This window comes from Postia placenta (assembly GCF_002117355.1).
Source record: "Postia placenta MAD-698-R-SB12 unplaced genomic scaffold POSPLAscaffold_23, whole genome shotgun sequence".
NCBI lineage: Eukaryota > Fungi > Basidiomycota > Agaricomycetes > Polyporales > Adustoporiaceae > Rhodonia > Rhodonia placenta.
The window spans coordinates 360,836-373,462 of record NW_020169854.1 but is presented as its reverse complement, the minus strand read 5'-3'; the positions used below and the strand labels follow the sequence as shown (position 1 = coordinate 373,462).

At 50.8% G+C, this 12,627-nt stretch overlaps 5 protein-coding genes across 5 annotated transcripts; 2 read left to right on the top strand and 3 right to left on the bottom strand.

Moving 5' to 3' along the window:
- Positions 1-95: 95 nt before the first annotated feature.
- Positions 96-968, bottom strand: POSPLADRAFT_1186647 (hypothetical protein; the record flags this gene model as incomplete). Its single annotated transcript, XM_024489234.1, has 2 exons — positions 640-968; positions 96-586 (listed from the first exon to the last, which is right to left on the bottom strand). The coding sequence occupies exons 1-2, from the start codon at positions 800-802 to the stop codon at positions 96-98; spliced, it is 654 nt and encodes a 217-aa protein (XP_024333287.1). The 5' UTR covers positions 803-968.
- Positions 969-1,798: 830 nt separating this feature from the next.
- Positions 1,799-4,447, bottom strand: POSPLADRAFT_1159998 (hypothetical protein; the record flags this gene model as incomplete). Its single annotated transcript, XM_024487487.1, has 11 exons — positions 1,799-1,880; positions 1,950-2,030; positions 2,087-2,198; positions 2,250-2,660; positions 2,713-2,796; positions 2,848-3,031; positions 3,108-3,326; positions 3,564-3,617; positions 3,680-3,745; positions 3,982-3,993; positions 4,046-4,447. 11 exons carry the CDS (start codon positions 4,445-4,447, stop codon positions 1,799-1,801), a joined length of 1,707 nt encoding a protein of 568 aa, XP_024333286.1.
- Positions 4,448-5,962: 1,515 nt separating this feature from the next.
- On the bottom strand, positions 5,963-8,711 carry POSPLADRAFT_1050691 (hypothetical protein; the record flags this gene model as incomplete). The annotated part of the gene is made up of 18 exons (XM_024480039.1): positions 5,963-6,139; positions 6,194-6,381; positions 6,430-6,457; positions 6,510-6,579; positions 6,629-6,652; positions 6,713-6,914; positions 6,989-7,118; positions 7,174-7,207; positions 7,264-7,343; positions 7,398-7,444; positions 7,571-7,691; positions 7,747-8,068; positions 8,119-8,148; positions 8,209-8,227; positions 8,279-8,305; positions 8,360-8,374; positions 8,435-8,489; positions 8,547-8,711. The coding sequence occupies 18 exons, from the start codon at positions 8,709-8,711 to the stop codon at positions 5,963-5,965; spliced, it is 1,734 nt and encodes a 577-aa protein (XP_024333285.1).
- Positions 8,712-9,086: 375 nt separating this feature from the next.
- POSPLADRAFT_1159837 (hypothetical protein) lies at positions 9,087-10,135 on the top strand (the record flags this gene model as incomplete). Its single annotated transcript, XM_024487464.1, has 4 exons — positions 9,087-9,146; positions 9,209-9,591; positions 9,656-9,757; positions 9,808-10,135. 4 exons carry the CDS (start codon positions 9,087-9,089, stop codon positions 10,133-10,135), a joined length of 873 nt encoding a protein of 290 aa, XP_024333284.1.
- Positions 10,136-10,967: 832 nt separating this feature from the next.
- POSPLADRAFT_1076604 (hypothetical protein) lies at positions 10,968-12,182 on the top strand (the record flags this gene model as incomplete). The annotated part of the gene is made up of 4 exons (XM_024482933.1): positions 10,968-11,516; positions 11,589-11,757; positions 11,810-11,886; positions 11,951-12,182. The coding sequence occupies exons 1-4, from the start codon at positions 11,290-11,292 to the stop codon at positions 12,180-12,182; spliced, it is 705 nt and encodes a 234-aa protein (XP_024333283.1). The 5' UTR covers positions 10,968-11,289.
- Between the last annotated feature and the right edge of the window lie 445 nt (positions 12,183-12,627).

The following is a 12,627-nucleotide window of genomic DNA, read 5'->3' as shown; positions in this document are numbered from 1 at the left end:
ACCGGCTTCTGAACGAAGTGCGTTGACGCTGCACGTGGGATACGCATCATATAACGCCGAATAAGAGTATAATTCAGGAGAAGACAGGAAGAACATCATGGAGCAAGCTGGATGTGCCCACTATCCATGCGCCATTGATGTAGCCACGCGTAGTCTGCGCCGTCCTTTTTCAATGCCTTCTCTATCTTATTCAGCGTCCACGCCAGCCATGCCTTTTCCTTCGCCGAGTCCTTTGCGCGCTCCACAGGCTCAGTCGCGAGAGTCATTTTTTGTGGTTTGACCTTCTGCAGCATGTCCTTAAGGTGAGGTACCATCTCGCGCGCAATGGTCAGCGATTGGGGCGAGCCGTGTTTGAAGCATGCGGACGTGAGCATTGCGCAGGAGACGAGGTCGGAGGATATGGGCGGCAGGTTATAGACACTGAAGAGGGCTGCGAGCAGAATGGCATCCTGCAGTGGATGCTCGACGTGCAGGGAGTGCAAGAGGCGGCGAGCTGCTGGCAAAGAGCAGAGGTCGATGCCATACTTGGGGTGGTCGCTGAAGACTTTCAGCGCGAGGTCTGGGCAGTGCAACTCTTCGCAGCGACCTATGACGGGGGTTGAGAGGTTATGTCAAACCCTTCATGACCTTGAGACTCACGAATAAAGGCCTCTACGTTCGTTGCATCAAACTGTCGTTTCGAGTCTCTCCATCGGGGAAACAGCTCTACAACTTCGCCCATCTGCTCCTTGGTTGTAGCCAGACCGAATAGGTGTTGCCATGCTGTATTGCGCACAGGAGGTAGTTTGGCGGCCGGCTTCATTCCAATTCTGTCTGAGACGAATTGGCGTAGGTCATTAAACCTCTTGAGACGTTCCGCTGGGGTGAGCCTCCCACCGGCCGAGGGAGTCTCTGTCGCTTTGACGGCAGATTCAGATATTTCCTGGACACCATCGAAGCCGTCTCCGAATAACAGATCCTCAGATTCCTCAGAGCCAAAGAGACTCCCTTCGTCCGCTGAACCTGCCTTTTGCTTCTTCTTCAGAGCTGTCAACACGCTCGTGTCAATTCATTACTTGAGTAACATGCAAAGACATACCAATTGGTGTCTGGTGAAGTCCTCTTCTCACATGGGCAACCCGAGTTACATTCTGCACCAGGCGATGAGCACCACTGCGCCGTAGAGAGTGGATGATGCTGGCCATCCGTGCCGTTAAGCAAGCCTCGGACCTCACCTCGGGACGACAGGCAATAGAGCGTCACGTGACAGAGACACGACGCGTCACACTGTCACGATAATCACGTATATATCCCGTGAAAATTTGCCTCGTCTGGTCAACTTCTCCTTCTTCCTGCGCCCCGCGCGAGTACGTGGTATCGGTGAGTCTTTGTCTCTCGCTGGTTTTGTGATGAATCTATTGCTGTGCACCAGTCGGAACTCACTGAGTGTAAGACGAAACATACCCTGGTCCTCTATTTACGCTTGAGGACCCTGATTATTTTCGAACTTGTCTCTGGTCTTCGACATGTTTGCTGACTAGCTCCCTCAGGTTTTTGCGAACTGTATGCTTATTGCGTCACCATATTTGTACTTTGTTTTTATTTCTGAGGCATTGATATAATATTTTCGCTTGTGCCCACTGCCTACTCCTCGAGGGCGAACTATATCCGACACGGCGCACAGTGAGTATATCTTGCAGGTCAGTTCTGGGTTGTGGGCTCGGCGCCATAAGGTCACCGACAACGTGAGTCCCCGTGTGTTCCATATTCGCTTCTGAGTGACGAGTGAAACGATTCACATTATCAAGTGAATTCCAAGCTATGGAGGTACTCGTCGTAAATACAATGGCATCTGGTTACCCATATCAGGCTCGGACTTCACCCACGGGCGGGCAACCACGCTGTAAGGAAGGTCACGGCGACACGTAAGAAATGGCAAGAGCACTACAGAGGGGAATGAAATCACGTACTTTACTTTCTTCTCGATCTCAATGGATTCATCCATTAAGAATTCGATGTCGCGTACGAGCACAAAGAGGAAGATTTTGATCCTTCAGTACGTCCACATGAGCTTTTGTATTGGCCGGAGAACATAGTATCCACTCACTCGTTGATAGCGAAGCGGAAGCCGATGCAAGCTCTGGTTCCATAGGTGGAGTTCCCGTTCCCAAAAGTCAGCATGTTGGCCCATAGCCCGGGTGGTCCCGCACTCTTCTGTCCTCGACCGTGCTTCGTGTGGGTATTGTCCTGGCCCTTGTCGTTCCCTTCACTCGCCCATCGCTCTGGCCGGAATTCAGCCGCGTCGTCTCCCCAGACTTCTGTATTCTTATTCATGGCCTGGATTGGTATCGTAATGATATCGCCCTTTTTAACGTGGATGGAAGTGCGCACGCTCCCATGCCGGTCGTAGAACGGTTTGGAAACGGGGATGACGTCGTCTGCGCTGGCGACACGCATTGTGGAGGTGACAGGAGCGTGGAGACGCAAGGCCTCGCGGACGACATAGTCGAGGTATGTGCAACTCAGAATCACATCGAGATGTTCAGGTGCAGGTGGTTTGGACGGATCAGATGAATCGACAGATATCGCCTTTAGTTGTTCCCGTAGTTTCGATTGGATATCTGGTGCTCGTGCTAGAGCGTACAATGTCCATGTTAAAGCCGTTGATGTTGTTTCGTGTCCTGTTCCATCAGTTAGTTCGACTCTACTCAGTAACGACAGCGCATCACTGACCAGCGGTGATGAAGGTAGCTATTTGGCACAATGTCTCGCTCAACGAGAGCCGTTGGGATGGCTCAGCCGACAGGTTGGACCTAACTGGTCCAAGCATGTGAGCCTCACCATGGGTCAACAATCGCTAATGCTCACTCAAAACACTCAGGAGATCTCGGCCTTCAAACGCCTTCTGAGGCTCTGCGCTTGCTGCAGATCCTATGCCAGTGGGTGTTGCAAACTCCGTGGACACCACGGCTGACTGGCGTTCCCTAATCAACGACAGTCCGATGGCACGAATACTAGCGTGCGCTTCTTTCATGGCTGTACTGTTCCTGTGCTGAACAAGAATCAGCTTATCTTGGGAGAATTTCGGCCTCGCATTTTTCAACAAGGTCGTAACTAGAGCCACGTACAATCTTGCGCAGTACGGGGAACCAAGCCTGCAATACCGAGATAATCCGGAATTGACGAGCTGCGCTGAAGATAACACTAAACGCATGGGCGAGTTCAGTCTCGCCTTCCGAAGATCCTGCCGTGGCCGACAATGAGTTGAATCGATACCCAAAGCCAGCCTCACCGATGACATCCAAGGTCGCCCGGTTAAGCCAAGGTAGAATGTCTATCCTTACGCCCTGCATCGCCTGTGTATTTTCCGAGTGCGGGGCATTGAATGTGTGTCTCCTACGCAGCGCGCCCGCTGACCTTAGTGTTTGAACGCTTGCCTTGGAGGATATGAAGGAAACGAAAGGGTTTGGGAGTAAAGAGACCGCCCTGGAAATCAATACGGGTGAAGGTGCTTCTTTGGTCTCGTGGTGCGACGGAGAATGTGACAAAGGATCAAGAAGAGAAAACTGCGCAGAAGTTGTTACGTCCTCTTTGTCAGAGCTTGACGCGTCTACAATAGAGAGCCACATGTTTCGGAGCTGACAATGTGCGTACTCAGTCACAACTGCATAAGAGAGGGATGAAGTGCGCGGAGACATACTTGTGCTGCCTTCACCCAAAAGAACGGACTGAGTGTCCTTATGTGCGTGGTAGAGAATGCCGGGTTCTACTATGCATATCAGCCATGGGTACTTTCTCGATCATATTATCATGTTCATATGTGCGCATTGCTACATAATATCATATGAAGTACGAAGCATGAGGCCGGGCACACGCGGTCTTTTCCGTGCAATAGAGCTCGACGCGACGATCACATGACCGCGTCCGATCGTATGATCGGTACATTTGACGGTTTCTGCCGTCGCATTTCGTTCTTGCCGGTACGGGGATGTAGACACTCACCAGTATTTTACGCTGCGGGAAGCCAATTAATCTCAAGATCAATATGCGACTCAGCTACGCCTACCTGTCGACGATGGACCTCGCCCTCTACGGTCAATAAGCCTTCCCTACCAGAAGCCATGCTAGCCAGACTATCGCGGACGAATTCTGGTTTCGGGTAGTCATATGCTCTACCCATGATGTGCGATACAGCAGCAGGGTCAGTGGTCATAAGCCGGTGGCCACCGACGAAACCTCGGTAGACGAATGTGCTTCCGAATTGGTTCTCCCAGCGAGCGACGAGATTGTTGTTCTCCATATCATGCATCTCTCGTAGGTTACCCATAAAGAAGGATGGAGAAGCTGGTCCATTGAGGTTCCGCAAGGGGGAGCGCGCCTGTCGCAGAAAAAGAGCTAAGAATGTCGATAACACATAGCCTACGACTGCCGCAAGCAGGGCGCAACAGACGGCCAAGATCGTGACCATTTGCTATAGGGTATGTGGATAGGAGGGCTGGAGTACCTGACGACTGATGACTGAATGTGACATTGTCTTATACGCCACGGTCCATAGATCCCACCAACTTGAACGGATTGGCATTCTATTCCAAGCAGTCGGGTATACAATTTAAGGCACCGATAGGGCCGGGAACCCCGCGTCCAAGAGATTGTATAAGACCGAGGATCATTGGAGATTGCAGCAGTGGATCAAAATTACATTTCGGTCTCGTCGGAGATGAACTACGCAACGCGATTGTAGAGCAAGCAACGATCATAATTGTCAGCCCGACGTGCCCGCTATGCCCGACTCGATCCACTGGGCTCGAGGGGATCTAAAGAAGGTTATCGGTCTCGTGAGTCGTGAACGCATGGGGCGCGAGCTCGTTTCGACGAATAGTACGTCGGATCTTGGAGCGCCAATGGCTAGGGATTGCACCGGAAGCTCTGAGCTGTACGTAAATCAAGCGAGAGAGAACAATGTCACCCCTGCCGCGGACGCTCACTGTCCTCAGCGAAGGCTTAACGTTGGGCACATCAGTGCAAATTCAGCGCGAGCTAAATCACCAGAGGGCAGGAACATGGCGGCTACTACAGATCTCGTAGTCGATGTCATGTCTCCTCGTCAGCGTTGTGACAGTGAAGCTTGACAGCTTGACGGGCCGTCGAGATGCAGATACGCTGAAAGTGCGGGACCCAATCTTTCGATCATCTAGGCACCACTAGCACTGTTTGTAATAGCTGCAGTATATACAACCGTGCAAAAGTTGGCATACATACCTCGGTCTAATACTTGTTAATCCCAATGTTGTTGTCAATTGAACCCCGGGCTGACTTCACGCCGTCTCATAGGCAGAAGCCGTCAAGGACCGTGCTATGGGTGTGTGTCATGGCCTTCGATATAGGTTTGATACCTCCAGTTGATCAGAACCACGGCACCGAAAAATAGGGTGCCTGCAGGGAATTAGGCACCCTGATCGGAATGGGGCACCACCAATGTCCTCCGTAAAGCGACAAACACAGAGCCATGGGACACATTGCCAAGCGGTGCTCGCCTATTGCGCACCAAGCGCAGGTCCCGATCTCACGAAAACAGGAGCCACCGCCGAGAGGAGTTCACAGCCTGACCGAGCTGTGCCATATATGCCAAAGAAGCATTTATCACGAGGGGCATGTGCGGCGCTGCTCATGTATATGGGCCGACGTGATATCAGGAGCGCCTCGTGCACGATTCTCTGAGGGCTCTGTTCCTTATAGCTCAATATCTCGAGATCTGAGAATAGGACATAAGTACAAGTAATAACAGGAGAGCATATCGACGACTTACTCGTCATAGGCGGCATGCATCCCAAGAGAAGCATTTTATCGCCCTCGAAAGGTTGCATCATCGTTCATGTGGGTGTGGGCCGTCATAGCGGCATCTCGGGCGGTGAGTTTGGGAGGGTCATCAACTTCCACACACGTCTAGTTCTACACGGCTGCTATATAGCCTTCTATCCTTGTCTCACAACTTAGTCTTGGCAAGCGTCATGCTGGACAGCTTCCCGCTCGCCTGCATTTCCTTGGCGCGGTCTCGCAGAAACCGGCGAAGCAGCTTCCCGCTCGGATTCTTTGGGATCACATCGATGAACTCGACACCGCCGGATAATTGTTTGTAATGCGCCTTCGCATCCGCGACATGCTGTGACGCACGATGTAAGTACAAACGTAAAGCCTAATTCAGCTCACGGCTCACCTTGATGAGCGCGGCTTTGATCCTGGCCTCTTCGGCAGAGTTCTTGCGCATGCGTCCCACGGCATTAGCACTGGGCATGACGAATGCAAGTGGCAGCTCGCCACTATAATCGTCCTGGAGCCCGACAACGCATACGTCTCCCACGTCCGGGTGATCTAAGAGGTGTCCTTCCAGCTCGGCAGGCGCCACTACAGAGAATGTTCAGCGAACGTAGTACTGCGTAGGTGGTGACTCACCCTGGAAGCCTTTGACTTTGATCAATTCCTATGGTACGAGGCGATGAGGTTAAGGGATAATGAAAGTCTTGCAAACAAACCTTGATACGATCGACAACAAATAACTCGCGGTCTTCATTGATTACTACTTCATCACCAGTGTATATCCAGCTTCAAATATCATGAGTCCACATCAATGATGCGACACCGACAATCTCACCCGTCTACGAACGTCTCCTTTGTTCTGCGAACGAATTACATTAGTAAATAGCACAGCCCAGCACAAGACAATGTCGAGACTCACGCCTGTTCGTTGTTGAGATAACCTAATGTGTTTGCTGGTCCCTTGACAACAAGTTGTCCGGGCTGGTTGTAACCGAGCAGCTTGCCATCAGAATCGATGACACGAGCTATAATTCCTGGAAGCAGTCGCCCAGCGCTTCCAGGCGTCCCTATCTTCTGCTCCAACTGAGGGAAAGTCACCGTCGTGCAGGTCTCAGTCATTCCTGCATAGGGACATTACGTATCATGGTATTCAGTTTCCGCTACCACAGAAACAAGAGGAGTAAAGCAGACGCACCGTATGATTGACCTATGCTCATGTTCGGTAGCCGTTCACTGAGCTGATGGATGACCTCCGCTGACAACGGCGCCGCACCGCTCTTCATTGCCCTCAAAGAGCTGAGATCATGCTGGTTTACTGCGGGGTGCTAAGGATTGTCGTGAGTGCATGTCGGGGGTTCAAGGACCATCGTCATTACCCACCTTGCACAAGAGGACTACTATCGGCGGAACAATTCTGCCTAAGCCTCAGTAACCACGCAGATAGTTTACATCCAGCGGGATAGAACACACGGTATGTAGTTGATCCGGTGGCGTTCTATGCTCTTCAGCATGTCTACGAAGTTGAACTTCGGAATCACGACCACGGACATCTGACAAAAATAGCTCAATGTACAGTAATGCTGAGAGGTGATGGCGGTGCTTACTCCATAAAATATAGCAAAGTGCATCACAACCACCAGTCCGTATATATCTGTAGTTTCATTGTGAATCAGATGCAGTCGACCACGATAGTGACATTATATTCACGATAGAAAGGTAAAACTGCAGGATGCGTCAGTAGCATGAGATAGCGTATATTTTGCATGGAAATACTGACGGGCCATAGCTATGTCACCTGCTCGGTAAGGCCTATCCTCCCAACGCCCTTTTTGCAAGTTCGCCGTGTGCGCCATTTGAAGGACATTGGCAATGGGCGAATAGTGAGGTATACAGACAGCCTAGAAGCATATCTTAACAAGGCGTACCCTATGGCTTGCAGCCCTCGCTACGTACCTTCGGTCTGCCTGTCGTTCCGCTCGATAGACTAAGGAATGCCAACTTCCTCTTGCCCTCTCCTGCTTGCAGCCGGCGCTCATGGTAGTTCAGGGAACTAGAGAGTCCTTGCTTCACAATCTCCTCTACAGTCTTGTGCGACCTGGAAGACGCAAAGTCTGGCGCGACGTTGAACACCGCAATATGGGAATCGGGGATCCCGACTACCCGGGCCGCGTCTATTGCTATCTGTACATTTATAGGATGCGCAATGATCGCCTTGGCTTTGGTGATTGTCAGTTGATATTCAAGCTCAGGTTGGGTGAACGTTGGGTTTGCCGTCCTGAGCTAGAGTGTGAACGCAGGTATAGTAAGGAGACGGCTAAATTTTACGTCAATGTAGCGCCAAGTCTATGCATAGCCCTGGGTCGACAGAGGATAAACATGATGACATAGGTCTCGCATGAATCGAGTATGTCTCACCATATTGCGATTGGATAATCTGGTTCGAAGAGTAAACGATGAGCCTAGCTCGACTACACATGACACATACCGACGTGGTTGGGGCTAAAGATGCAGACTTTCGATAGGATTGAGTTGGCTGCATTCTACATCTCTTCGCATAGTCACTGACCTACATCATCTTCCCCTGCGAGCAACCAGCCGTCAGAACGCGGCCTGCTGAGAAGAGATCGGACTGCGAACATACCAATACTCCATAGCGAGCTGATCGCATTCGCGAGGCCATGGACTCGTGAACGGATCTACACAAAAGTAAGGGACTTCGCACCAGAATGTACGGTGGTTAATGCTGTGCTTACCTTGGGCAAACCAACCTTTCTGCCAGTAGAATCCTCTATCAACCATGCATTAGGGGGCTGTACCACGGGCCTTGCGACGTGGTGAGAGTCTAGCATGAATTGTACGACCGTCAAGTCATCTGGAATGGGAGGAAGAGGTGCTCCAGGGCCATAGATTTCGGTCATCCTGTAGGCAATAGTGGAAAAGAGAAACCGCTACGAGTCGTTTCGAGGACGTGTAAAGCTTTCCATGCTCATATGACCAGGCGCATGCATCCTTTCCTGTGCCGAAAGACGGGTTATGTAGTAATTGTGATTGTCGTATGGCCATCTGACCTACTGCCCCACGTCCGAGACCCGAGAGCGCTCACGGACGTCCGTAGTGCAAACGCGATCACGGGACCGAGAACGCAATGACCCCACTCCTTTCAGACTCCTATCCTTTGAACTTGGCCGTCTCAAGGCTCCCAAATCGGTCTCGTCTGAGGTGCCGCTACTGGTACTTTGCCTTGGTTCTCCAATTACCGTCAATATCTAGTCGTTTTATACGACAAGTACCATATGAAAAGGAACGCAAGTTTGGTATCGTACGAAAGCAGTTCTGACGAAGACAAAGAGATCGTCACGGCTGGTCTGCTTGTAAAAAAGAGGTGTCTCAAACGATATTTCTCGACATTCCGGAGAAACTGATTATGAAATGCAGGAGACTACCGAGCCTTCCCTCTTCCCTTCTCCCGCAAGTTCCTAAAGATGATCCAGCTTTGCATCAGGGTCGCATTCGCACGACACCGCACGTCGAAGGCCAATTTGCTGCTTATGTCTACGTTCCATTGATCGTTGACAAGCACTCTGCTCTATCCGAACTCGCTATGAATGCATTTCAACGAGCTCAGGAACTTGTTCCTTCTCTTCATCCTATCGGATTATGTGACAAGCCGAACGCCGATAGCACTGGCAGCGACCATTTCGAATTCCACATATCTCTCACACGACCGTTCTATCTTCGTGCACATCAACGAGACGAGCTAAAGCATGCGGTTAAGCAACTAGCCCAAGGTCAATCCGCGTATGCGTATCTCCCTCATGTTTCTTTGAATTGCATGGTGTAGCTGATCGCCTCTGCCGTGTAGATTTGTGACCTCATTTACCTCATTCTCAGAGCTCAAGAACGACGAGAACACGCGAGTATTTCTCACGATGGAGATTGGGGCGGGTCATGCAGAGGTACGTGTGTCTCACGCTCACGACCATCTCATTTCCAATTCCTCCTGCAGCTCCAAAGATTGTCTGAAGCTTTGACGCCTATACTGAGGTCAATACGACAAAAGGAGTTCTACTCTGAACCAAGATTCCATGTCTCTATCGCCTGGGCGCTCCTTGATAGAGCAGCATCGGGTAGCTGCACAATTGCTGGTTCTGAAACCATTACACAGACCTCAGATTCTTCACAAACATTCTGCAGCATATCCGCCTTGCCGCCAACGTTGGTGTCTGCGCTGAACGCAGAATTCAGCTCATTGCTGTCTGCTAAACATATTGGGAGTTTCGAGATGAACCAAGTGTGTGTGAAGGTCGGCAAAGATGTCAAGCGATGCACTTTGCGGGGATAGTTTGCAAGCCGCCGTTCAAGTATTCCTCGAGATCTCAACCAAGGCCAATGGATGCCCAGATTGTACTTCGGCAGGAGCACGCCAGGATGTACGCATGTCCCATATGGACAGTTGTGTAAGAATTTGACAGGATTCATATGCCACTTGACGACGTTTGTACTGGCTGCTTAACGAGGCTCAAACACGCCATTGTACATTGGCTCAGTTGTTCGTAGTTCGGTTTCGTATTGATCGGTAAGTTTGGTATGTTATAAACTATGCTTAGACTCACGTGTAGGTATTTTTCTCCGATCTGCTGCAACTGTGCGTTTCTCCCTCATAAATAAGCTCTACCCGCTGCTCGCAACAAACACTACCTATCTGCATGATGCAAAAATTCGCGCTGACTCTGATCATGTGCACTTTGCGCGTCCGTCATATGGGCAACTGACTGGTTTCTACATGCCGGTGCCGCCTTCTTATCGAGACACTGTCGGGCTTATCACTAGGATGCACGTGCATTCAGGGCTGATCCTACTCTTCAGAAGCCAACAAATTGTCTTCGCTCACAGCAGCGCCACAGCAGTGCACGGCCTCAGGATGTACATATATATGCACCTTGGCTCTACTAGTCGACGCTCGCCCCCCTTCACCCTTGCACCCATTACGCCTCCGGGATTGCACCTGGGGGCGTCGCGTTATTCGGTCACTTAGGTCCTCTCTGTTATTTGATTCGCGCTTCCGTACACCAGGCTCCCTGCTCCGAGCCCGCGTGGGGCGGGCGCTTACGTTACGGCTGAAAGTGCTCAATCCATCTCGTCACCGCAAGAGGGTCGTGTCTCCCTGAGTTGGAGCCAGCGTGTCCTGTTGTGGTCACCGAGACCACAGTCACAGCTTTCCGGCGAGTGCTGCAAAATATATGTGTCCTATACGCTGACATTCTGTTATATCTTGTAATAGAGGCCCTTTTCGTGCCCTATCTGTCACAATCAACATCCACTATCGCACGGCTTAACAGCATTGATCGCAACGGAGATGGATCGGAGGACGTCCTCGACGCTAGTACACACACCTTTCCCGCTTTTTATCTTCATCACAACTCGCAAATACAAGACGCTGTCGCTCAAACGCCGGCGGTTCAGTCTCGCAAATATGTATGGCTTGGCTCCTTTGTCATGCTTCTCAGCCGGATAGCATATGGGCTCTTCAAGCATGTGTATCTTCTACATCTGCCACCTTCATATTATGCTTCCTGGCTATCCGACATACGAGGCTTCTACCTCTCTCTTCCAGAAGACTCCTCGCAATCGGTACACCATGACCGCCATCACGCCGAGAATCCCCTGCACCCGCTTGTGTCACAATGGAAGGCAATGTCAGGTATCAGCTGCGTTGTCCTCACGTAAGTTTTTGAACATGCTTCCGTCAGTGATCATGACTCCGTTTCTTATGTGTTTCTCCTATATCACCGCAGAAGTGTCGTTGCTGTCTTGCAGATTGCGAATACGTCAAGTAACCCCCTCATCTCAACCCTTGGTATCACAATTTTCGCCGCCGCCTTCACCAGCGTCTTCTTTTGCGCTTCCTACACCTTTCTCGCCTTCCGTATCATCAAGCGGTCCCACATACGGTCATGGATAGACGTATGTACGCTGCATCCCCAGTACTGTATGAGATGACTGACTATGTATCTAGGATATTCAATCTCCCTCGGCCAGCAAATGGGAAGATCCCGCTCTCTTGCTCGCGGCTCCTGCGGCGTGGCTGATATGGTGCGGTACTTGATGACTTGATGACTTGACTAAAGGCGGCACCGTGACACTAAATATCTCGCAGGTCGTGTATCCTGCTGTATCCTTTCCTTCTCTCGTTCACATGGTCGAATCAACTCGATCCAGGTGGCACCATTAGTATGCGTATTCTGTGCACGATGGTCATTCTCTCTGGCGCGATTCACCTCTGGTTGGCGGTCCCAATGTTCAAGAAGCTCGGAGCGACTGCAACACCGGCAGCTGAGGACGACCAGGAGATAAATAGATACGGCGTGCATCACCGCACTGCCCAGTAAATCTTTTCCGGGCATCCACAGTCCGCAGACTTACTCGTTCATAGCTCTGTCAAATTCCCTTTTGTGAGTTGTTTAGGGTTCAGTCTTCACGGTCCGGTCCGAGGTCCGGGTGGTAGCTATGGCCCTCGTAGCGGACAGTAGATATGAAACCCCCTCTTTTTGTCGTAGAAATATTATTGGAGTCAGTCGGTCGTAGGCTGCTGCGTGTAATGGTGATTTAAGTATGTTTTGAAAGTGGTATGTTACAGTGAGAGATATCATAGGTCACAATTCGTAAGTTGCATAATAGAACGTAACATCGACGTTAACAATAAGTCACATTACATAGCAAAGTGTGACTATTGGGTAGTGGCGCTGGTCACCGCCTTGCTCACCGACCACGACCACGACCTTCTAGTTCTCGAGCAGTGGTCTCAAGAACACCCAAATCGTACTGTATAATCTT